Raw genomic sequence first — 24,824 nt, 5'->3', positions numbered from 1 at the left:
CCCTATGAATCAGAATTTTAAAAGTAATTTGAATGTGCCTATCAAAGTTAGAGAGATTAATATAAATATTGGTGATGAATAGGTACATCCTTACCACACTCAGTGGGCTATGAGGTACAGTATTATTGGAGCTGTTAGTATAGATTACCCAACTTATGATGGAAAATGCCAATAGAAAATTAGTTGACAATTATGTACCAAAGTTATTTGATTTTGTAATCATAAAGAAAGGAAATTATATTTCATCTTACATCAAACATCCTTTTATTCCTTTGTCGGTTTTACTTCATTTGACTTCCTCTCTAGCTGATAAAATAAGTGTGGAAGGTCATATGTTAAATAATGGAAAAATAAAGAGTAAGAAAAAGGAGCAGCCCTATCCACTTCCTATCTAGGTCTTTTCTTTAAAGACAATAAAGAAATTTTATGGGAAGGTAATATTAGCTAATTTTTACTTGGAGTTCCATTGCTGGAGATCCCCTTCTAGATGGCCTCCCTACATTAATGATGCAGTTGAATTAAAAGATACATTTCCAAGAGAAGGTAACAGTGTAGTATAATCTACTATAATTCGTGTACCATTTATTAAATATGAGTCAAATTACAAGTTAGACGAACAAGAAAATATATCGAAAAATCTTAAAATTTTCAGATCTTTTTACGAACGCAAACTTTAGAAGCTGTTGGATTGAGTGGTAAGAAAAGTTTGAGTTAGATACTGCAATTTTCTACAACGCTGTAGAGTTTGAAATACACTATTATGTATGTGTTGAATTTCAAAGAAACTGTGAAAATAATCAGTTGCTTCACTTTTCATTATTTGGCCACGTCAAGGTAAAGAATATGTACCTAAAAATAGTAATAAAAAAAGTTCTTCCTCTCGAGATGTGAATATTAACTATAATTTTCTAAAAGCATATGATGTATATCTCGATTGTTAAATCGAATAATTGCATATACAATTATATCCAATTTTATTCATTATTATTCTTGTGAATGGCACTTTTGAATATTTAAAATTGGTTAATGTTTGCTTGAGAAAATAAGGAAAACTGGTCTACTTAGCAGATCTGCTGGCGGAAAATATTTTCTAGCTCCCATCTTCAAAGCAGATAGTGACAGTATTTAGCGCTAAGCGCCTTGGCCAGAAGGCCACGCCCCCTTATCAAACCACTGTTCCCTCTATGGCTGCAGCAGCTCAGATGGTTCAGGAAACCTCTAACAGATGCTTCATTTTTGTTCCCTAACAACTTTGTTCCTCAAATACCATCTATATATATAAGTGATGTGAATGTTATTTCCGTGCGCTGCAAGTTACAGCTCAATTGCTATAGAACTGGTTCAGCCAGCCAAACTGTTATAATTCTAGTGCGCTCAAAATGCACATTATTTTCAATTAATATTGTTTCATTCCACATAGATTTTAATTGTTGTTGTTGTTGTTGTGGTCTTCGGTCCTGAGACTGGTTTGATGCAGCTCTCCATGTTACTCTATCCTGTGCAAGCTTCTTCACTTCCCAGTACCTACTGCAACTTACATCCTTTTGAATCTGCTTAGTGTATTCATCTCTTGGTCTCCCTCTACGATTTTTACCCTCCACGCTCCCTCCAATAGTAAATTAGTGATCCCTTGCTGCCTCAGAACATGTCCTATCAACCAATCCTTTCTTCTAGTCAAGTTGTGCCACAGACTTCTCTTCTCTCCAATCCTATTCAATACTTCCTCATTAGTTATGTGATCTAACCATCTAATCTGCAGCGTTCTTCTGTAGCACCACATTTCGAAAGCTTCTATTCTCTCCTTATCCAAACTATTTCTCGTCCATGTTTCACTTCCATACATGGCTACACTCCATACAAACACTTTCAGAACTCACTAACGGCCACTTAAATCTATATTAGATGTTAACAAATTTCTCTTCTTCAGAAACGTTTTCCTTGCCATTGCCAGTCTACATTTTATATCCTCTCTACTTCGACCATCATCAGTTATTTTGCTCCCCAAATAGCAAAACTCCTTTACTACTTTAAGTGACTCATTTCCTAATCTAATTCCCTCAGCATCATCCAACCTAATTCGACTACATTCCATTATCCTCATTTTGCTTTTGTTGATGTTCATCTCACATCCTCCTTTCAAGACACTGTCCATTCCATTCAACTGCTCTTCCAAGTCCTTTGCTGTCTCTGACAGAATTGCAATGTCATCGGCGAACATCAAAGTTTTTATTTCTTTTCCATGGACTTTAATACCTACTCCGAATTTTTCTTTTGTTTCCTTTACTGTTTGCTCAATATACAGATTGAATAACATCGGGGAGAGGCTACAGCCCTGTCTCACTCCCTTCCCAACCACTGCTTCCCTTTCATGTCCCTCGACTCTTATATCTGCCATCTGGTTTCTGTACAAATTGTAAATAGCCTTTCGCTCCATGTATTTTACCCCTGCCACCTTCAGAATTTGAAAGAGAGTATTCCAGTCAACATTGTCAAAAGCTTTCTCTAAGTCTACAAATGCTATAAACATAGGTTTGCTTTTCCTTAATCTACCTTCTAAGATAAGTTGTAGGGTCAGTATTGCCTCACGTGTTCCAATATTTTTACGGAATCCAAACTGATCTTCCCCGAGGTCGGCTTCTACTAGTTTTTCCATTCGTCTGTAAAGAATTCGCGTTAGTATTTTGCAGCTGTGGCTTATTAAACAGATAGTTCGGTAATTTTCACATCTGTCATCACATGCTTTCTTTGGGACTGGAATTATTATATTCTTCTTGAAGTCTGAGGGTATTTCGCCTGTCTCCTACATCTTGCTTACCAGATGGTAGAATTTTGTCAGGACTGGCTCTCCCAAGGCCGTCAGTAGTTTTAATGGAATGTTGTCTACGCCCAGGGCCTTGTTTCGACTCACATGTTTCAGTGCTCTGTCAAACACTTCACGCAGTATCATATCTCCCATTTCATCTTCATCTACATCCTCTTCCATTTCCATAATATTGTCCTCAAATACATCGCCTTTGTATAGACCCTCTATATACTCCTTCCACCTTTCTGCTTTCCCTACTTTGCTTAGAACTGGGTTTCTATCTGAGCTCTTGATATTCATACAAGTGGTTCTTATTTCTCCAAAGGTCTCTTTAATTTTCCTGTAGGCAGTATCTATGTTACCCCTAGTGAGATAAGACTCTACATCCTTACATTTGTCCTCTAGCCATCCCTGCTTAGCCATTTTGCACTTACTGTCAATCTCATTTTTGAGACGTTTGTATTCCTTTTTGCCTGCTTCACTTATTGCATTTTTATATTTTCTCCTTTCATCAATTAAATTCAATATTGCTTCTGTTACCCAAGGAGTTCTACTAGCCCTTGTCTTTTTACCTACTTGATCCTCTGCTGCCTTCACTACTTCGTCCCTGAAAGCTACCCATTCTTCTTCTACTGTATTTCTTTCCCCACTTCCTGTCAATTGTTCCCTTATGCTCTCCCTGAAACTCTGTACAACCTATGGTTTAGTCAGTTTATCCAGGTCCCATCTCCTTAAATTCCCACCTTCTTGCAGTTTCTTCAGTTTTAATCTACAGATTTTAATTAGGAATGACAAAAGGCATCTATTTTTTTATATTGACTCTAGTCTTCTTGAATTGGTCAATGTTTTCCTACGTAAAAAATTTGTCGTCCTGTTATGATAAAGATTCTCATCATCATAAAATTACTTGGATTTTAAATTAGTTGTGGTTGGGGTTTGTTTTCGGGAAGGAGACCAGACAGTGTCATCGGTCTCATCGGATTAGGGAAGGATGGGGAAGGAAGTTGGTTGTGCCCTTTGAAAGGAACCATCCCGGTATTTGCCTGGAGTGATTTAGGGAAATCATGGAAAACCTAAAGATGGCCGGACGCGGAATTGAACCGTCGTCCTCCCGAATGCGAGCCCAGTGTCTAACCACTGCGCCACCTCTCTCGGTCTTAAATTAGTTCTACTATGCTCAACGTACCCAATAAAAATTGTTTCATGTAGCAAATGGATATGTTGAGCGCACAGGGGTGGTTTCATGAACAAGCTTTCTGTGACTAATTGTTTGGTTAATTTACGATATTCCAGGTAGGAAAGCTTTCCTGCCTGGAACATCATAAATTAATTAAAAAACTAATCAAAGAAAGTCCACTAGTGCGCTCGATGCACCCACTTACTATTGCTTCGTGTCTTATCTGTTTCCTCAGCAGTAAAAAGAGGAGCCATTTGACATGGATGACTGGAAACGAGAGATTTGGAGTGATTAATCACTCTCTACCATACGACAATCAGATGAAGGCTTTGTATTTTTCGAAATCCTGGATAACAGTACCTGCCATCGTGTATAGTTCCAACAGTGAAGTACGAAACAGGTGGTCTTAAGGCATGTGGGTGTATTTCGTGGTTAGAGTGTGGCTCCATTAATGCACTGAAAAAAATTCTAAATGTGAAAGTAAACACATTTTATAACAGTACAATGGAAAACGAACCAAAGCTGTCAATTTCACATTTTTATGTACTTGATCACTAGTTAGGGTCGGTGCCCATATTCAGATCATCCAGATAGTCAAACTGATGTTCCCAAAAACAGAAAAAAAAGAACCATGTCAAAAATATGTACATATTAAGAGGTGCAAATGAACAGCCACAGCGGCGCATATATCTATGCATATCAGATTCGTTAACAATGTGATATCATGGTTAAATCATGGAGACGGCACATTTGCGCTTGCTGTCCAATGTCACTTTTTGCTCAGGGATTCATATCAGACGTTGAATTACAGTACGAGCATTCATGCTCTGATCTCTTTCTTAATCAAGTGTCTGCTTCTAGGCATTAATAAGCGCATATGCGTAGTGTCTTTTAGGGTTTTTGCAAACATGAGACATACCTCTCTTCTCTTTGAACATTAAATTATATTTCATTATCAGATTGTGCACGGCCACTTCAGATTGTGCACGGCCACTACAGATTTTTCAGAATTCGTCTCTTTGAGGTGATGTTGACGCTAAGCACTTCGGTTTGCATTAGTGTGTTGACTCTCCCTTGAAACTACTGTCCACACACACACACACACACACACACAAACACACATACAAGAAACTTTATAAATCCTTGGTACTCTCAGGTAGAGATTATATTTAACTGGTCACAACATTTCCCTCTATATGGTGTCTAATCAATCAAATGTCGTAATCTCGCCATAAAATTGGCTGCCTCGCCAATCATGACTGGTTTAGCACCTGATGACAATTATGGAGGCATTTATCGAAGTCATTAGATTTTATATGAATTTGTCTCGAGTAGTTAGCCGAGATCTTATGTCCAGCCAGTGGTCTATGTTCTGCACGCATTTAGCTGGATATAGCTGATATGACGAACGCTCAGGCACCAAGGGAATGATCTTGAACGCAAAAATATTCTAAATATTTTATTTTTATAGTAACTAGTTTCACTCTTAAAGATCATCAACGGATCATTACATTTCTTCTTAGGTGATGTGCACAGACACTGAATGGAGCACGAACGTATGTCAGGAGTCGAATGCTTTGCTTAGGTCGTGTGCAGAGACGCTATGTAGAGCACAGACATATGCCATGATACACATGCCTTGTAGGGCAATCGGCGAATGTGTCTTTCGAAATGTGTTCATGCTCCGATCGGCGTTTCTGCACACCACCTAAGGAGGTATGTAATGGTCCGATGATCTTCAAGATTGATGCAGGTCGCCGTTTAAATAAAATATTTCAAAAGTATTTGTGTACTAGAATAAATAATTTCATATAGATCACAGCGTTTCCAATAAGTTATCAAACATCATAAAAAAGTCTGGGATTTTTAGGGCAGTGGGTTAAATATAACAGTCGGTATTCCCTTAATTTCAAATTTCTACAAGATCTAATAGTTAATAAACAACTTTCCTCGAATAAGACACATTGCAGAGGTATGAGTTGCCGTGGCATTAGGAATTTCATATGCTATTGCTGTATTGTGGTGGTATGTGTGGATTTCGTAACCTATGGAATACAGCGGATCGATATTCGCTTTGTAATGTTCAAAGATATTTGACGACCTGTACATTCCTTCACCTATGTGCCTTATCCCACAATGGATATGCCCAACACTCTGCATACAGCGTGTGTAACATAATCAGAAGGAACCATATATATATTGTGTATTATTTACACTAAAAAGGCTAGACCACGAACTGTGCCTAAATATGATTAGCTGATGACATTCCTATCCTGAGCAAAAGTGAAAGAGGATTACAGTATGTGTTAAATTGAATGTTCTGACGAGCACAGAATACGGATTGAGAGTAAATAAAAAAGTACGAATGTAATGAGGAGAAGTAAAAATGCGAACAGTGAGAAGCTTAATATCAGAATTAGAGATCACGATGTAGATGAAGCTAAGGAATTCTGCTACCTAGGCAGCAAAATAACCCACAGCAAAATAACCCATGATGGACGGACCAAGAAGAGCAGCAAATGGCGCGCTGCGTGCCAAGGGAGCACGCGGCGGTGCCGATTGCGCTGTCTCTCTTTTAGGCCTTCTTCTCGGTCTTCTTTGGCAGCAGGACGGCCTGGATGTTGGGCAGGACACCTTGCCAAGAGAATTCTACTAATATCAAACATATCCCTTAATTTGAGGGAGGAACTTCTTGTAACGTCCCTTTGGAGCACAGCATTGTATAGTGACGAATCATGGTCTGCGGGAAATCGGAACAGAAGAGAATCGAACCCTTTGAGATGTGGTGATACAGAAGAACGTTCAAAATTAGATGGACTGATAAGGTAAGGAATCAAGATGTTCTCCGCACAATTGGAGAGGAAAGCAACGTGTGGAAAACATTATCAAGAAGAAGGGACAAAAAGACAGAAATAACTTCCATAGCACTAGAGGGAACTGTGAATACATCCAGCAAATAACTGAGAACGTTACAATTGCTACTCTGAGATGAAATGTTTGGCACAGAAGAAAATTTCGTGGTCGGCCGCAGCAAACCAATCATAAGACTGATGACTACAAAATAAGGGGAAAAAAGGAAAAAAATTGAAAATCAGCGCTGGAGGAGCATTAGAGAAAGGTAACCCATCCACAGCGTTTCACCACTGTTGTGCATCACAGTAATCAAACCTATCTTGTAGCTCATGAGTGTCAATGGAGAAGGCATCCGCAACTGCCATTCACGAGTGCCCAGGACAAAGCGTCCTTTTTGAGGAGTATCGTCTCCCGAAGGGCTAGCACAACGGCCTTTACGACAAGCAATGAGTGGCCAGTACCACCGTCACGTTACGTTTGCTTTTTAAATGTGATTTTATAATAACCATGACTTTCAGAAAGTAATTGATCTCCAGGTAGGCGACTTCGTGGGAGTCAGACCTTATTTTCCGAAACGTCTTAAATTTAGGGAATAATTTTCACAGTGAACAGGAAGTAGCAGTTTAAACTCAGAGTTAAGTTGTTGACTCCATTTTTTGGCACCATTCTCCCTCTCATGCCCTCCCGCCCACGTCAAGTAATAGTGTTAGCCTGGCGCAAACTCATCGACGATGTGCGCCAAATCGCATTCCTCTTATCTTTCCATACTGGGCAACTGTTTTCAACCCCTGCCGAGCTTGGCTGGCCGCTTCTATTTAGGACTCTGGACTCAAGCCAATTTACATTGTAGCCACAACAGTGACATTAAGCTGGCTGCTTTCTTAAATATTTCCTCCGTTCCATCACAGCACCAGAATAAACTTGTGGACTCCCTTTCCTCGCCGATCTGATTAGCAAGGCTACAAACAGTGTTACACTGTTCATCGTTATTTTTGCTCGCCATTAAAATTGCTACACAACGAAGATGACGTGCTACAGTCGCGAATTTTAACCAACAGGAAGAAGATGCTGTGATACGCAAATGATTAGCTTTTCAGGGCATTCACACAAGGTTGGCGACGGTGGCGCCACCTACAACCTGTTGACATGAGGAAAGTTTCCAACCGAACAGCAGTTCACCGGCGTTGCCTGGTGAAACGTTGTTATGATGCCTCGTATAAGGAGGGGAAATTCGTACCATCATGTTTACGACGATGATAAAGGTCGGATTGTAGCCTATCGCGAGTGCGGTTTATCGTATCGTGACATTGTTAATCGCGTTGGTCGAGATCCAATGACTGTTAGCAGAATATGGAATCGGTGGGTTCAGGAGGGTAATACGGAACGCCGTGCTGGATCCCAACGGCCTCATATCCCTAGCAGTCGAGATGACAGGCATCTCATCCGCATGGCTGTAACGGATCGTGCAGCCACGTCTCGACCCCTGAGGCAAAAGATGGGGACGTTTGCAAGACAACAACCATCTGCACGAACAGTTCGACGACGTTTACAGCAGCATGGACTATCAGCTCGTAGATCATGGCTGCGGTTGCCCTTGAGTTGCATCACCGATAGGAGCGCCTGCGACGGTGTAGACAACGACGAACATGGGTGCACGAATGGCAAAACTTCATTTTTTTCGGATGATTCCAGGTTCTGTTTACAGCATTCGCGTTTGGCGACATCGCGGTGAATGCACATTGGAAGCGTGTATTCGCCATCGTCATACTGGCTTATCACCCGGCGTGATTGAATGGGGTGCCATTGGTTACACGTCTCGTTCACCTCTTGTTCGCGTTGACGGCACTTTGAACAGTGGACGTTACATTTCAGATTTCTTACGACCCGTGGCTCTACCCTTCATTCGATACTTGCAAAATCCTACATTTCAGCAGGATAATGCACGACCGCATGTCCTGTACGGGCCTTTCTGGATACAGAAAATGTTCGACTGCTGCCCTGGCCACTAAATTCTCCAGATCTCTCACCAAGTGAAAACGTCTGGTCAATGCTGGCCGAGCAACTGGCTCGTCACAATGGGCCAGTCACTGCTCTTGATGAACTGTGGTATCTTGTTGAAGCTGCGTGGTCAGCTCTACTTGTACATGTCATCCAAGCTCTGTTTGACTCAATGGCCAGACGTATCAAGGCCGTTATTACGACCAGAGGTGCTTGTTCTGGGTACTGATTTCTCAAGATCTATGCACCCAAATTGCTTGTAAATGTAATCACATGTCAGTCCTAGTATATGTCCAATGAGTACCCATTTATCATATGCATTTCTTGTTGGTGCAGCAATTTTAATGGCCAGAGGTGTAGTTTTTGTGTAGCGTACTGTTTTCAGTGCAGTTAGTCGAGAAGTGTTGCAGACGTGACGTGATGGTGGCATGCTGTCTGCAGATGGAGAGCTCCAACGCCAGCCAGGTGGTGTACAAGACGGTGGGTCTGGGCAGCTCAGGCCGCTACCGCTGCGAGGTGTCCGGGGAGGCGCCGTCCTTCCAGACCGTCACGGACCACGGGGACATGGTCGTAGTGGGTGAGTGTCAGCACCGCGCGCAAGCGTACATAGCTAGACAAAAGTATGGACAACCGTGAGAAATTGAAGCTTGAACGTTAAGTCCACATGCTAGTCACGTATGAATCTTTCGCTGTCGTATTCGACAACCGTGCTGCACCTGTCCAATGTCCTGAGTACCTTATCAGAGTTAGTCATGGTGACACTGTTGTATGTAGGTGTGACTCCACTATGCAGGAGCTAAGTGGATTGGAACGTAGGCAAATTGTTGGTGGTAGTACGATGGGTGCTTCTTAACCAAGGGAGATAAAATGTTTGTCGTCTCAAGATGCACCATATGCAAGGTTTACACCGCATACAGGAGAAAGTGCCGGCTGCGGTGGCCGAGCGGTTGTAGGCGCTTCAGTCCAGAGCCGCGCGACCGCTACGGTTGCAGGTTCGAATCCTGCCTCGGGCATGGATGTGTGTGCTGTCCTTAGGTTTAAGTAGTTCTAAGTTCTAGGGGACTGTTGACCGCAGAAGTGAAGTCGCATAGTGCTCAGAGCCATTTGAACCATTTGAACCAGGAGAAAGTGCAAAAACATCATCCGGTAAGTCACAACGTGGAGGAGAAAGTTTGTTGAAAGATCTTGAGATGGTCGTTGCGGTGGATAGTGTCGAATAACGAGAGGACGACAAATTCAAAAGTCACTGCAGAATTCAATGACGCACTCACGAACACTGTCAGTACCATAGCAACGCGAAAGAAATTCCATAAGCAAGGAATTGGAGGGTGATCTGGAATTCAAAACCACTCATCATTATAGAAAATGCCCGTACTGGAGTGCCAAAGCCATAAAACCTGACAGAGTGAGATGGCGCAGTGGTTAGACACTGGACTCGCATTTGGGGGGACGACGGTTAAACTCCGCGCCTGGCCATCCTGATTTGGGTTTTCCGTTATTTCCCTAAATCGCTCCAGGCTAATGCCGGGATTGTTCCTTTCAAAGGGCATGGCCGACTTCCTTCCCCCTCCTTCCCTAATCCTATGAGACCGATGACCTCACTGTCTGGTCTCCTTCTCCAAACAACCCAATCCCAACCCATAAAACCTGGACTATGAAGCAATGGAAGAATATTCATGTGGTCGGATGAGACCTACTTCACACTGTTCAAACTTCGGACTGAGTTCACGTCCCATGAGTGAATCATGACAGATGCTCACTGATGATTCGGGAAACCACATCGCGATTTTCCAGGGACCCTAGGGTTACTTTGCAAGGACGTATCACTGTCGACAATTATGTGACCATTTTGGCTCATCCATCCCGTGGTGCGATGTATCTTCCCCAACAGTGACGTTGTGTTCATTGACATCAGGGTCCCTGTTCACGCAGATCATATCGGCGAGGACTGGGTTCTGTGTGATCAGTGATAAATGGTCGCATCTCATCTGACCACCACAGTCATCTGGTCACCACAATCAATATTACTGAGCCGGAGTGTTCTACTTTAGATTGAAGTGTACGTGATCTTTCATCACTTCCATTATTGTTACCTGAATTTGGAGTTATTTTGCAGGAAGAATGGGATATGATTCCCTTGAAAACCTTACAGGACGAGTATCTGTCCAGACAACTGGAAGGTGTTTTGAATGCCAGCGCGTTCCTGGCGTTGTGTTACGCAGAGTAACGTGTTGTTTGTGGTGTTTTGCATATTTTTGTCCACCTGCCGTTGCTGGCGGCGTACACCGTGCAAGCGATGTCGTGCTGTCTGTCTACTATCACGAACTTCCGCCTGTGGTGTCACCGCCAGACACCACACTTGCTAGGTGGTAGCCTTTAAATCGGCCGCGGTCCGTTAGTATACGTCGGACCAGCGTGTCGCCACTATCAGTGATTGCAGACCGAGCGCCGCCACACGGTAGGCCTAGTCTAGAGAGACTCCCTAGCACTCGCCCCAGTTGGACAGCCGACTTTGCTAGCGATGGTTCATTGTTTCTACATACGCTCTCTTTTGCCGAGACGACAGTTTAGCATAGCCTTCAGCTACGTCATTTACTACCACCTAGCAAGGCGCCATATTCAGTTATTAGAATGAATTCTGAACAGACCATATTGTGAATCATGTACCGTAAAGAGCGACGTTTATTATTAATCGATTAAAGTAAAGTGTCAATCTAATTACGTCCGCTTTCTGAATTCAAATTCCTTATCATGTTCCAGACCTCACGTCAGTATAGTCCTTCACCTCCTCACGCCAGCCTGCGTGAGCTAAAACGCGTGCATTTCGGCCTCCACTAGTAACACGGTGTTGGCTCTTCTGCCAACTGTCAAAATCAACATCTGCCCTCCACTCCCATCTGATTTTTACATTTCTCGCGGAATCCAGGCAGGTCTGCGTGGTGTATCATAATTAGTAGTGAAAACTAGCAGGTGAAAGCAATCCACAGCAGAAACAATATCGTCCATAATGTTAGTATGCAAACCAGTTGCTTGAGATAACTGCGAATCTGTAATTATGAGACGCCTCTGATTTGAGTGTGAAATATTGCCCTAGTGACTACAAATGTACCCACCTCTGTAGTCGAGGTCGCTAACGTACCATTGTGTGATGGAGTTCGACTCAGGAGATTCGAATCCTGGTGGTGGTAGGCTGGTCCAGTCCAGATGACTTCCTGACAAAACGCACACGAGGCCAGGCCGCCACTTCCTCTGTTGGTTGGTTGTTTTAGGGGAGGAGACCAGACAGCTAGGTCATCGGTCTCATCGAATTAGGGAAGGACGGGGAAGGAAGTCGGCCGTGCCCTTTCGAAAGAACCATCCCGGAATTTTCCTGGAGCGATTTATGGAAATCACAGAAAACCTAAAACAGGATGACCGGACGCGGGATTGAACCGTCGTCCTCCCGAATGCGAGTCCAGTGGGTTAGCAACTGCGCCACCTCACTCGGTCCCCTTCCTCTGTGCTCAGCTGTGCACCGCCAGGGTAAATACGCAGCGGCCTCCAGTCAGTTCATCCTCAAACCATTTGTGTTGCTGTTTCATCTACACAGGAAAGGTACACACTTGAGGCTTCATAACAGTTCGAGGGAAATCAATGGCAAACCACCTTCACTAGGACCTTTCCTAGAAAGGCTACGCACGATTCCTGCTCCTCACTGCTCACTATCTGAATAAGTGACTACTTTCACATTTGGAATAGAAACGTATTTATGTTGTAGCCTTTTCGATTAACGCTCCATCTAATTAGACCAAAACTTCACCAGTTCTTGATGAATGATGGACAATGGCAGTGGCAACAAGAGATTCCAGTATTTTCCAACACTATGATCAGCGGACCTCAATTCGAGGAAGAAATTTATGATAATGTAAGTCTGCAACACAGCGTCATATCATAGTAAATCAAGTATGCTGAGAAATGGGAATAGAATAAAACCGAAATGTTTGAGATATGGCGCCACAGAATAATGTTGAGAATTATATGGGTGGTTGAGGGATAGAGGCGTTCTCCCCAGCATCGGTGAAGAAATACACTTATGGAAAACAGTGGCAAGAAGAAGCGACAAGATGACAGGACATTTGTTAAGAAATCTGGAAATAAGCTGCATGGTACTACAGGGAGCTATAAAGGACAGAACCTGAAGGGGAAGACAGAGATTTGGATATCTCCAGCAATTCATTGAGGATGTAGGATGCAATTGCTACTTTGAGATAAAGGGATTGGTGCAGGAGAGGAATTAGTGGCGGATCGCATCAGAGCAGTCAAAAGACTGATAAGGTATGAATTGTTCTGCTGGTTGTTGCATCTGTATATTCTGTAACCCTCATAGTAATATTTCGCCATGATGGTGGCGGTGTGTCTCACTGGGGTGAAATACCACATACACACTTGCAGATGGGACCAGTCCGTGAAACTCTGGGCTGGACCATGTGATTCATACCTTCACTATGCTGACAGCATAATCTACCTGCTTCTAATATGAGGTAATTCTTTTTCTAGTATGTATATCGAGATTGTTTTAGTGAGTGTAGGCGATGATGAATGCTTGGAAGTTTTGCGAAGTTCTATGAGATGCACACAAGGAACACATAGTTCCCAGTTGCGCTGCAACCTTACATGAACAGCATGGACGCCATAAGTCACATAAGACACTAAATGGAAACAAATCGTTTTAGCGTACGTGGATACTGGCCTCTACCAATGTTTGTCTCAAAACAGTAGGTAACATCATTCATTCACTTCCGAAAATGGGAGGAGCAGAAGAGTACGACAACTACCGTGCAATCAGCTTAAAATTTCAGGCACCGAAGTTGCTGACAATAATATACAGATCAGTGCGGAAAAAATGGACTGGAATGAACAGACTAACGAGTACAGAATAGGGATCGAACGTAAACCAAGGAAGGGCGAAAATAATGAGAAGTAGCAAAAATGACAATACCGATAAATTTATGATCAAATGTGGTGATCACAAAGTAGAAGGAATTAAGGAATTCTGGTAACTTGGAAGCAAAATAACCCATGACGGATGAAGCAAAGAGGACATAAGACAGAGCCTATCACAAACAAAAAGGGCAATATTGGCCAAAAGAAGACTATTGGTACGAAACGAAGGCCCTAATTCGAGGAAGAAGTGTAAGTTTGGATCACAGTGCCATGGCCTGTATGAAAATCGGCGGAGAAGGAAATCTAGTAAAGAACAGTGTTGAAAATTAGGTAGACTGATATGAAAAAGAATGAACATGTTCTCTGTAGAATCAGCGAAGAAGGTAACATATGGGAAACACTGACAAGAAGAGAGAGAATGAGGAGGTAGGTATTACAATATCGGGAACTAATTTAAGTGGTGCTTTAGGGAGGTGTAGATGGAAAAACTGTGAAGTTCAAATGGTTCAAATAGCTCTGAGTACCATGGGACTTAACATCTAAGGTCATCAGTCCCCTGGAACCTAGAACTACTTAAACCTAACTAACCAAAGGACATCACACATATCCATGCCCGAGGCAGCATTCGAACCTGCGACCGTAGCGATAGCGCTGTTCCAGACTGAAGCGCCTAGAAACACTCGGCCACAACGGCCGGCAACTGTGAAGTAAGACAGTTTTGAAGGTATTTAACAAATAACTGGGGACCTTGGGTAGAAGTGCTTCTCTGATATGAAGTGGTTGGAGACGGATCGATATCTACTGTTTTCATTCCCTTGGCTTCAAATAACAGCTCCATTTGTGTATTCATTGTCGATCAGCACTACCGTACTGGACCACCATGGCATTTTCCTGGGCTTATAAGTCTACCGTAGTAGGAGTTTTTAGTCGAGCATTTCAATGTTATAAATTAATTTTGCAGAACGTAGCAACCATCAGTTTCGCTGTAGTCTGGAACTGATTAATTTTGTGGAAGTAAAAGGCAATTTTGTTGTACTTTAACTGCATTCTCTCTGCTGATGTATTTCTTTTAGTAAGTTCATTTAAAATGACACACTCAAGCGCGTGGTTTGAGAACTCACATTAGCTTTCTAAATTGGCTGACATAAGAAATCCTTCACCTCGTAAAATAGTTCCTTATATAATGCCAACAGAACTATAAGTACTCATATATAGCATGCAGAATATCCTGTATCACATACACTACCGCGGCTTACTAAGTAAAATTTCAAGTAAATTCATTTTTCTGTACCTAGCCAATTCGTGTTGTACCTTATACTGTGTGTATTTGTCACAAAAATTGCGATGATTATTTCTTCTTTTTAAACAGCTAACTAGCACACTACAAAGAAGTGTCACTAGTGGAGTGATGTTGCGATACAGCGATGAAATACCTCGACAATGCTATAAAACAAATAGATATCGAGACACTTCTGCGACAGAAATTCGGATTATAATTATCAAACTTCCTTCAACAAGGCCTGACTCTTTTGTCAAGTTACTTGCAGGATTCAAGTACAGTAAGCGAGAATGCAGCCGTATATGAACTTCTCAGAATATTACCTCTGTGTATTGCAACGCGCATTTCACTGAAATCCTCCCAATCTCCTGTTGACAACTTTACTCAGTTACAACAGGAACGTTCTACGAATTAAGTTGACATGCTCTCAAGGGTATGTTTACTTGCTCATTTCTACTGAATTACTATATTTGTTCGTGAAAAGTAGTCTCTGTTAAATAAGAAAAACTTTTTTCTTTCACTTTCTAATATTCCAAGAACATTGTTGCCATTTCTAGCTTAATAATTCAGCATGTGTCCTATTAACATTTTCTTCGGGAAGCAAAGGATATAGATGTTTGTTATGTGCGGCGTTTCTCTGATGGGCTTTTAGAAACCAACTGAATTGTTTGACTGATTCATTTCATGAAATAGACTGGGATCAGATTCACGCTACCGTTTCTTTCAACTAACCACCTCTTCAGCCATTTAGAAAGTTGCTTGATATAGCAAATGAAGCAAGCAAACGTAACCTTTTGAACACTGCAGCTCTCAACATAAGTTTGCTAAACTGACAGTACACGCAAGATGCTGTTTGGAAGTGTTCACATCGCTCACACTTCGCATACCGTGTCTCTGTGTAAGGTCATGCCTGAAATCACTGCAGATAGCGCAGGTCACTGGCTCATGACGCTGACGCTGCTGCAAGTTGTAAAAAGTCGTACGAAAGGCACTAATTATTCTATGTTGAACAACGCCACCAAATAACTATTGGGATGCCACACGTTTACGGCTAGGTTCAACTCTAGATGTAAGCTATACTCCATTGTACACATGTGTTGCACAATACACAGTAATCTAACACTTGGGTTAAATAGCAAATTACAACCCTAATGTACACTCGCCACCGGTTCTCCCCATAGTATCGTGATTGAAGTGCGCTTTATCTTGGCGTCTTTTAGTAACTTTTCTAACATTTCTGACGACCGGGTTTGACACATGTTCATTTGAGTCGGACACCCCCACTCGAGTGCTGCGACAGCGCAACTGAGTTCTTATAGCTTCCCGAAGCCAAAACTCCTCTCAGCCAATCGGGTGCCCGGATTCGTTTCGTTTCCTTATATGGCAAGCCTCTTCTCAGCCAATGAGAAACGAACACACAGTTCCACGACACAAAGCTGCTATGTGGCCAGAGCCAAGTCACTAAAATTACAGCCAGCCGCTATGGCCGAGCGGTTTTAGGCGATTCAGTCCGAAACCGCGCTGCTGCTAAGGTCTCAGGTTCGAATCCTGCCTCGGGCATTCATGTATGTGACGTCCTTAGGTAAGCAGGTTTAAGTAGTTCTAAGTCTAGGAGACTGATGACCTCAGATGTTAAGTCCCACAGTGCGTTGAGCCATTTGAACTAAAATTACATCAGCCGCTCCTGCTCTGCCCATAGTTGGGTACTGTTGGACAGTCTCAAGAAATATAATGAATATACTGAACATGGAATCTAGCACATATGTATTACAGCCTGCAGTTTTTCACATATATTAACTACTGAACCGTAAACGACACAAAAAATGGATCGTTATTACTGACACATTGAAAGTACCTCACATCAAGCAGCGGACTCTGGGTGGTATGACTGTTGTTTGATTGTTTTGCCCCAGCATGTTTTCATCCGTATAAAACGTTTGAATGTACGTACCCAGATGAAGCAAAACGTTAGGATCACTTGTGCCTAGGCATCAGCAGCGATTCTGCGTGGAATGGATTCGACACGTCAATGTATGTTTCTGGAGATACGTGGAAACATCCATCTACGCACAGGTCACTCAATTTCCGTAAATTGCAGTTCGGTGGTTTGTGGGCGCAGAGCTGGCACACGGAAGCGTCTCAGACGTGATCCAAATCTGGTGACCAAGACATCAACAAGAGCACACTACATGCCCCGCAAACTACTATAGTACGATTATGACCTTGTGACACAGACAGTTATCCTGCTTGGAGATGGCATCACCGTTGAGGAAGGCCTCAAGCTTGAAGGGATGCAGGTGGCCTGTAATAACGTTCACGTAGTACTCAACTATCATGGTGTCTTCGGTTACTACCACAGGTCACATGGAGGGCCAGGTGAATGTTCCACATAGCCTACGTGGCACGGAGCATGTTTGTAGCAGCCGTTCACCCCGAAGACAGCGTATACGGACACGACCATCGACCTGGCTTAACAAGAAACCCGGTCATGAGGCGTGTTTACATTAATTCACAATCTAAACAGGGTAACCCCGTGTCCACTGCAGTTGTAACTGACGAAGTCGTCCGGTGAACGTTGGAGTTTGTCAGAGTCATCTGCAGCAAGGATCCGTGTCTCTCTGATCTGCCACACATCCCCGTATATCCCGTTTTACACTGCAAAGAAGCCACCGGCCTCTCCGTCTCGTGATGAGACACAGACGTCCAACACCTAGTCACCCACTGGAGATCTTGCCGTTTTTCTGTAGATGCTTATGACAGTAGCACGCGAACAGTTTCCCCATTTTCAACATGCCTATTTATAGGCCCCGGGTCAAAACGATCAGGCCATCATCAAAGCCGCTTATTCGGGGGATTTCCCCGTTTGCGGTACTTATCGTTCATTTTGCTCAGCTAATATAGTTCACTTACCGCGTTATATGCCCGCAGCACCACCAGATGGCACACAATGTCGCGGTGATCAACAGTCATAAAGATTTGCCTCATCAGTGGCGAAAAATTTTGGAAATTTGTGGTAACTTCCTAAGAGACCGAACTTCTGAGGTCACTGGTCCCTAGGCTTACACACTACTTAATCTAACATAAACGAACTTACGCTAAGGACAACACTCACACCCATGCCCGAGGGAGGACTCGAACCTCCGACGGGGTAGCCGCGCGAACCGTGGCAAGGCGCCCTAGACCACGTGGCGCCGAAACGCAGTTGCCTAGAGACCTGCAGACAAAACAAACAAATAAAAAAAATTGCGCCGGCCGGAGTGCCCGAGCGGTTCTAGGAGCTACAGTCTGGATCCTCGCTACCGCTACTGTCGCAAGTTCGAATGCTGCCTCGGGCATGGATGTGTGTGATGTCCTTAGGTAGTTAGGTTTAAGTAGTTCTAAGTTCTACGCGACTGATGACCTCAGAAGTTAAGTCCCTTAGTGCTTAGACCATTCAAAAATTCGCAGATAAAGGCATTTGATTACAGCATTACCCAGAAAAAAGAAGAAAGAACATTCCATATACCTGCTACCGCAATAAATCGTCTAAATTACCCCTTTATTACTGAACACTGTACAATCCTTCATGAGCTAATATAGAAAGCGTAAACCGACCACAAGTGACACATTTCAACCTAAAAAGTAAAAGTCGAACGACAAGTAGATCAACCCAGAAACAAATGTTTTGGAGTACAATGACAAAAAAGTATAGCATTCCGTAAAACTAGAACATTTAAATCATTTTATCTGGAAATATTAGGGCCATCACGCCCTCTGTTACATCTAACATGGCGATCCAAACATTATACATTGCGTTTATAACAGTAATGACCTTATATAACCTTAGAAAATAAAAAAATTATAGTCGTACTGACAAACTATACAGTCTATATTCTTAAGTTTTAAATACAACAATAAACAGAGGGTATGGTAAGGTAGGGTTTTAGTTATGAGTCTAGGAAAAATGGTCATGGAGAAATGGGTGGAAAAAGCGGGTGGAAGGGAGATGCGTGTGATAACACACAGTTAAAGAAAATAACGGAGAGAAAGTGTGGTGCGACTCGTAGAGAGTGGAAGAGAGAAAATAGTGTAACTGGGTGTTTTGGTGATATTCTGTAAGTATTGCGGTAAGTTGCCGTAAGTGGGACCTGTGGCCCCCGGTGGCTCGTTGTGGAGTTATTTCATATACTTTGATTTATCTCTGCAGATCTGTATCTGCATTACACTGAAAACATCTGCACACTACTGTAAACGGTATGAACTGTGTGTCTTGTCTGGAAACAAACTTGGTCCATTCATTGACGATGCCTGCTGTACACAACAGTAAGACATACTTTACTCTTCGCCCTGAAGCCTACAATCAATACTGTTCGGTTCTGTATCGGGTTCTTTTTCGGGCAGTCTTCGTTTTGTGTTAACAGTGAGACCTGGCGATATTGGAAGATTTATTATTGAAGGGTCCGGCGAAATGCACCTCGTGTACGCGTTCACTAAAAAGAGAAAAATAATTATTGAATATACTGGAAGAGCGGCACAATGATGTGATGCTGTGATGTTCCTGCTGTGACAGAAAACCTATCACAGTACTTTTGTACTTCGCTGTCATGCAGGTAGCAATACTAACACGTGTGGCTGTTAATTAATTCAGATCTGCGTGCAATTAACCTCTAACTCCATGGAAACTGAATTATTCGGTTCACTGTTACTTTGTAGAAACAAGGAGAGTTTGAATATTGTACAGTTTCATTCCAATTACTCAAGCTGCTACAGTTGCATAAAGGAATTGCGTACCGTTTATACAAAATTAGCTTGGTATATGGCACTTTATTCATCCACATAGATCACGCGTTTCGGCAGACTGCTAACGTCGGATCAAAACTCAAGAGAAAATCAATACAGTGTATCATGTCAAATAGTACTTAAACGTACCGTGATGCCGGCTGCTGTGGCCGAGCGGTTCTGGGCGCTTCAGTTCGGAACCGCTCTGGTGCTGCTGCTGCAGTCGCAGGTTCGAATCCTGTCTCGGGCGTGGATGGGTGTGCTGTCCTTCGGTTAGTTAGGTTTAAGTAGTTCTAAGTTCTAGGGGACTAATGACCACAGCAGTTGAGTCCCATAGTGCTCAGAGCCATTGGAACCATTTTGAACCGTATAATCCGCATCATAACCCAAACTGTACGTTAAATGAGCAAACTATGCTCAAAAGTAGGTCCAATCCCAACAATTATGAGTCTCTAAAGCAGCGCAGAGCTGATTCTAGGACCATATGTGTAAAGCTACCACAACCTAGTGTACAATGCCGGCCGTGGTGGTCGAGCGGAATCGCGCGACTGCTACGGTCGCAGGTTCGAATCCTGCCTTGGACATGGATGTGCGTGATGTTCTTACGTTAGTTAGGTTTAAGTAGTTCTACGTTCTAGGGGACTGATGACCTCAGATGTTAAGTCCCATAGTGCTCAGAGCCATCTGAACCATTTTGAACCTAGTGTACAATAACACACAGTATAACTTGACGATTGTATATCACAACATCTTGTAGTGTTTATTGGTTGTTATTTTTTGTATGTGAGTGGTACATAGCCATGCGCTGTATATAGGTTTGTTCTTTTTTTTTTAACGCCTGTGTTTCCGCAGTTTTTAAATATCTGACTGTCGTTATGTAAGTTTACACTACATTTTATTTATATCTGATTGACATACATCCATTCGGTTTAGCAAATAAGCCTATACACCTTGATGCTTGTGAGTTTTGTGCCTATTTTATATTCGAGTACTAACACCTCAGCTCACCAGGTTTTATGATCTATCTGCGTATATATAAAATGTTTGTTGACGCAGAGTTAGCTTCTGATCTGGCTACTCTTGCTTTTTACATAGATTTGCAGTTCCCGTTTCATTATCCTCATGAGGACGCAAGATTTCTGTGCTGCAAGCAGTATGTTGCCATCACTCCCTCCCTTATTTTTATTGCCTACATATAGCCTATTTCATTAAGTAAGAAGTTTTTTGCACGTATTATCTCTCTAGTTTTGCGTTACACCATGATTCTGGCTCATTTCTATCTCTATTCCCGCGATTTTACTTTCCAACCGCCAATGTTCAAGTAGTGGTCGCCTGTGGTCCCTCGCCCCACGTGCTGCGCCAGATGGGGTGCGCCACTACTTTCCTATGTACTGACGAAATGGGCGTTTCTTGGCATCTAAGTGTGCTCTGTATAGTTATTAATGTCAGAGCTGCGTCCCCATCCATAATACAGTGTAGCGCTTTTGCTGCCGAATTTAATGTTACATGTGCAAGTGTTATACTGAGTGTTCCGAAATTATTAATTCAAATTAATACAGAAGATACTGAACATCAAAACATATACATTCATTTGTGGTACGTAATTTCCCTGACGGTAATTTCTGAAGGTAGGGACGACTTATGCAGAAGGTGTCCAGCGTGCTAATTATAGCAGTGGCATTCACAGGAAATGGTCGAAGTGTGACCATTGGCCTATATGCACGCAGTACATCGACGGAACGTTGTCCTGTCTGTTCGAAGATTACTGGAATGTCTACTATGGTACCAGCAGTGACGGCAACTGTAGCAAAAAATGAAATGTCTTGTGTCGAGGGCCTCCCAGCTGGTAGGTGCAAGTCTTTTGAGGTGACGTCACTTCGGCGACTTGTTCGTCGATGAAGATGAAATGATAATGACGACACAAACACTCAATCCCTGAGAGGAGAAAATTTCCAACCCAGCCGCGAATCGAGCCTCGGCTCCCCCCCCCCTCCCTCCACCCCCCCCCCCCCCCCCCCAGCTGCTTCATACTCTCCCAAAGGTAGAAATCCAGACACGTGAGGTGAGGTGACCTGGATGGTCAAGCCACAGGGCCATGTGGCCAATCCATTGATTTCCGAAAGTGGCCTTCAGTTGACTCCTCACAGCAATGCTGAAATGGGCTGGCGCCTCATCGAGCGAAAAGTACATCATTTGTCTAGCATTCATATCCATCTCCTTCAGCAGTTCTAGCAACACATGTTCCACGAAGATGCGATATCTCCGTTCGTTGAGGCGGAATGTATGGTGCAAGAAACCTATCACCGAGAATGCTGGCTGTGACGTCACGCATTGTACCATTGTTCACTGTACTGCGAAATACAATATTTCACAGGATAGTTTCTTTGCCATACACTTTCACGTTTTCTAATTATTTTTAGCAAGAGTTATCTGCCATACAGTTACTCAATATCGCGACACCGGCACAACAGCTTACGTCAGGACCACTAACTAAATGTTCCCTAACATTACAAATTGCCTTCAGAGTATATATTCCTTGTTTCGATGTCCTTTACCTCCTGAATTAATCTCAACGAATAAAAAAATTGTTCAAATGGCTCTGAGCACTATGGGACTCAACTGCTGTGGTCATCAGTCCTCTAGAACTTAGAACTACTTAAACCAAACTAACCTAAAGACATCACACACATCCATGCCCGAGGCAGGATTCGAACCTGCGACCGTAGCAGTCGCACGGTTCCGGACTGCGCGCCTAGAACCGCGAGACCACCGCGGTTAGCCTCAGCGAATAGTATAGGAACACCCTATATACAGGGTGTAAACGATATAAGGCGCCAAAATTATACAGATGGCACATCTCGCAATACTTGACCAAAAAGTCTAGTAACATGTTTGCGTATTTCCTACGGTTGTCCCAGAAAAAAAAAACAGTTCGTCTCAGGATAAAGGTTTTGGAAAAGTAGATACTTAGCTGTGCACGCACGTAAGCAATCGGTTCCTGTTATTGCTGCTGCGCGTATTGGCATCGCGAATGTAAATCGTAAACACACTGGCAACTGCGCCTGAGTTGCTGCGTCATTGTAATACACCGAGTGACGACAGTAGGCGAGTAACCTGTGCAAATGTTATTGCAACTCTGTTAACTGTTAGGATGGAAAGGAGATTTAGTATAGGTGAACTATGCGATATACATTTAATTAATGGCGAGGCAAAAGATGTTGCGAGGGCAGCTGTACGAATTTATCGAGAACGCTTCCCACATCGACGCACGTCCTGCGCGAAAAACATTTGCTGCTGTGCACCAAAGGTTTGTGTCATTGCCATTATTGCATTTACATCTTAATGAAGTACAGTAGATATCTGCACCTTTGTAAATTTTCGTCCGTATGCGAAACGTATCTTCTGTTCCGATATGTTTTCCGTTTTTGTTACACCATGACAGAATACAACTGACGAGTACGTATTTAATTTCCTTAGACTGAGAGATACTGGCTCTTTACTGTCCCGCGCAGAATGCAGAGGCCCACAACGCGCCGATCGTACATTGGAAGCTGAGAAAAGAATTCTGGACCACATCCAGGAGGATCCTTCTCAGATTACTAGAAGCATCGCCCGATGCCGGCACGGTAACTCAGCGTGTTCGGTCAAAGGGTTAGCAGCCCTCTGTAATAAAAAAAACTCAGTTAATGGATCAACAACAAACTTAAACGGGTGTCTTACGACGTCCGCCCCGAGCAGATGCAACGAACCAAAGTGAGCAAAATGAGATTTAAAAAAAAAAGGGGAGGTAGCGTCTTTGATTCATAATCAACACGTCTTCGGTCCGGGTTCGATCCCCGCCACTGCCTAAGTTTTGATAAATAATCAGCATTGGCGGCCGAAGACTTCCGGCATAAGAAGTCAGCCTCATTCTGCCAATGGCCTTGTCAAAGAGGGCGGAGGAGCGGATAGAGGTTCAGGGCACTCTCTTGCCGTAGCGGTGAGAAATTGCCCCTGAAGGCGGAAGAATCAGCAATAATCAACGACATCAGGATGCAGAAGGCAATGGAAACCACTGCATTAAAGACACGTAACGTGTACCCACAGGACATGTGGCCTGTAGTTGAAGAAGTGTCATGATGATCTCTCCATTTGCAAAAGATTCCGGAATAGTCCCCTATTCGGATCTCCGGGAGGGGACTGCCAAGGGGGAGGTTGCCATAAGAAAGAGATTGATAATCAACGAAAGGATAATGTTCTACGAGTCGGGGCGTGGAATGTCAGAAGCTTCAACGTGGTAGGGAAACTAGAAAATCTGAAAAGGGAAATGCAAAGGCTCAATCTAGATATAGTAGGGGTCAGTGAAGTGAAGTGGAAGGAAGACAAGGATTTCTGGTCAGATGAGTATCGGGTAATATCAACAGCAGCAGAAAATGGTATAACAGGTGTAGGATTCATTATGAATAGGAAGGTAGGGCAGAGGGTGTGTTACTGTGAACAGTTCAGTGACCGGGTTGTTCTAATCAGAATCGACAGCAGACCAACAACGACAATGATAGTTCAGGTATACATGCCGACGTCGCAAGCTGAAGATGAACAGATAGAGAAAGTGTATGAGGATATTGGAAGGGTAATGCAGTATGTAAAGGGGGAAGAAAATCTAATAGTCATGGGTGACTGGAATGCAGTTGTAGAGGAAGGAGTAGAAGAAAAGGTTACAGGAGAATATGGGCTTGGGACAAGGAATGAAAGAGGAGAAAGACTAATTGAGTTCGTAACAAGTTTCAGATAGTAATAGCGAATACCCTGTTCAAGAATCACAAGAGGAGGAGGTATACTTGGAAAAAAACGGGAGATACGGGAAGATTTCAATTAGATTACATCATGGTCAGACAGAGATTCTGAAATCAGATACTGGATTGTAAGGCGTACCCAGGAACAGATATAGACTCATATCACAATATAGTAGTGATGAAGAGTAGGTTGAAGTTCAAGACGTTAGTCAGGAGGAATCAATACGCTAAGAAGTGGGATACGGAAGTTCTAAGGAATGA

The 24,824-nt window shown here is 43.0% G+C and overlaps 1 protein-coding gene across 1 annotated transcript in view; it reads left to right on the top strand.

The window, feature by feature from the left end:
* The window catches only part of LOC126278810 (uncharacterized), a 277,270-nt gene that overhangs the window by 122,235 nt on the left and 130,211 nt on the right, over positions 1–24,824 (top strand). Inside the window, exon 3 of the mRNA XM_049979084.1 lies at positions 9,273–9,408. Within this exon, the coding sequence (XP_049835041.1) occupies positions 9,273–9,408 (136 nt within the window). The remainder of the gene's footprint in view (positions 1–9,272; positions 9,409–24,824) is intronic.

This window comes from Schistocerca gregaria, chromosome 6 (genome assembly GCF_023897955.1).
Source record: "Schistocerca gregaria isolate iqSchGreg1 chromosome 6, iqSchGreg1.2, whole genome shotgun sequence".
Taxonomy (NCBI): domain Eukaryota; kingdom Metazoa; phylum Arthropoda; class Insecta; order Orthoptera; family Acrididae; genus Schistocerca; species Schistocerca gregaria.
This window is presented reverse-complemented; position numbering and strand designations above follow the sequence as displayed.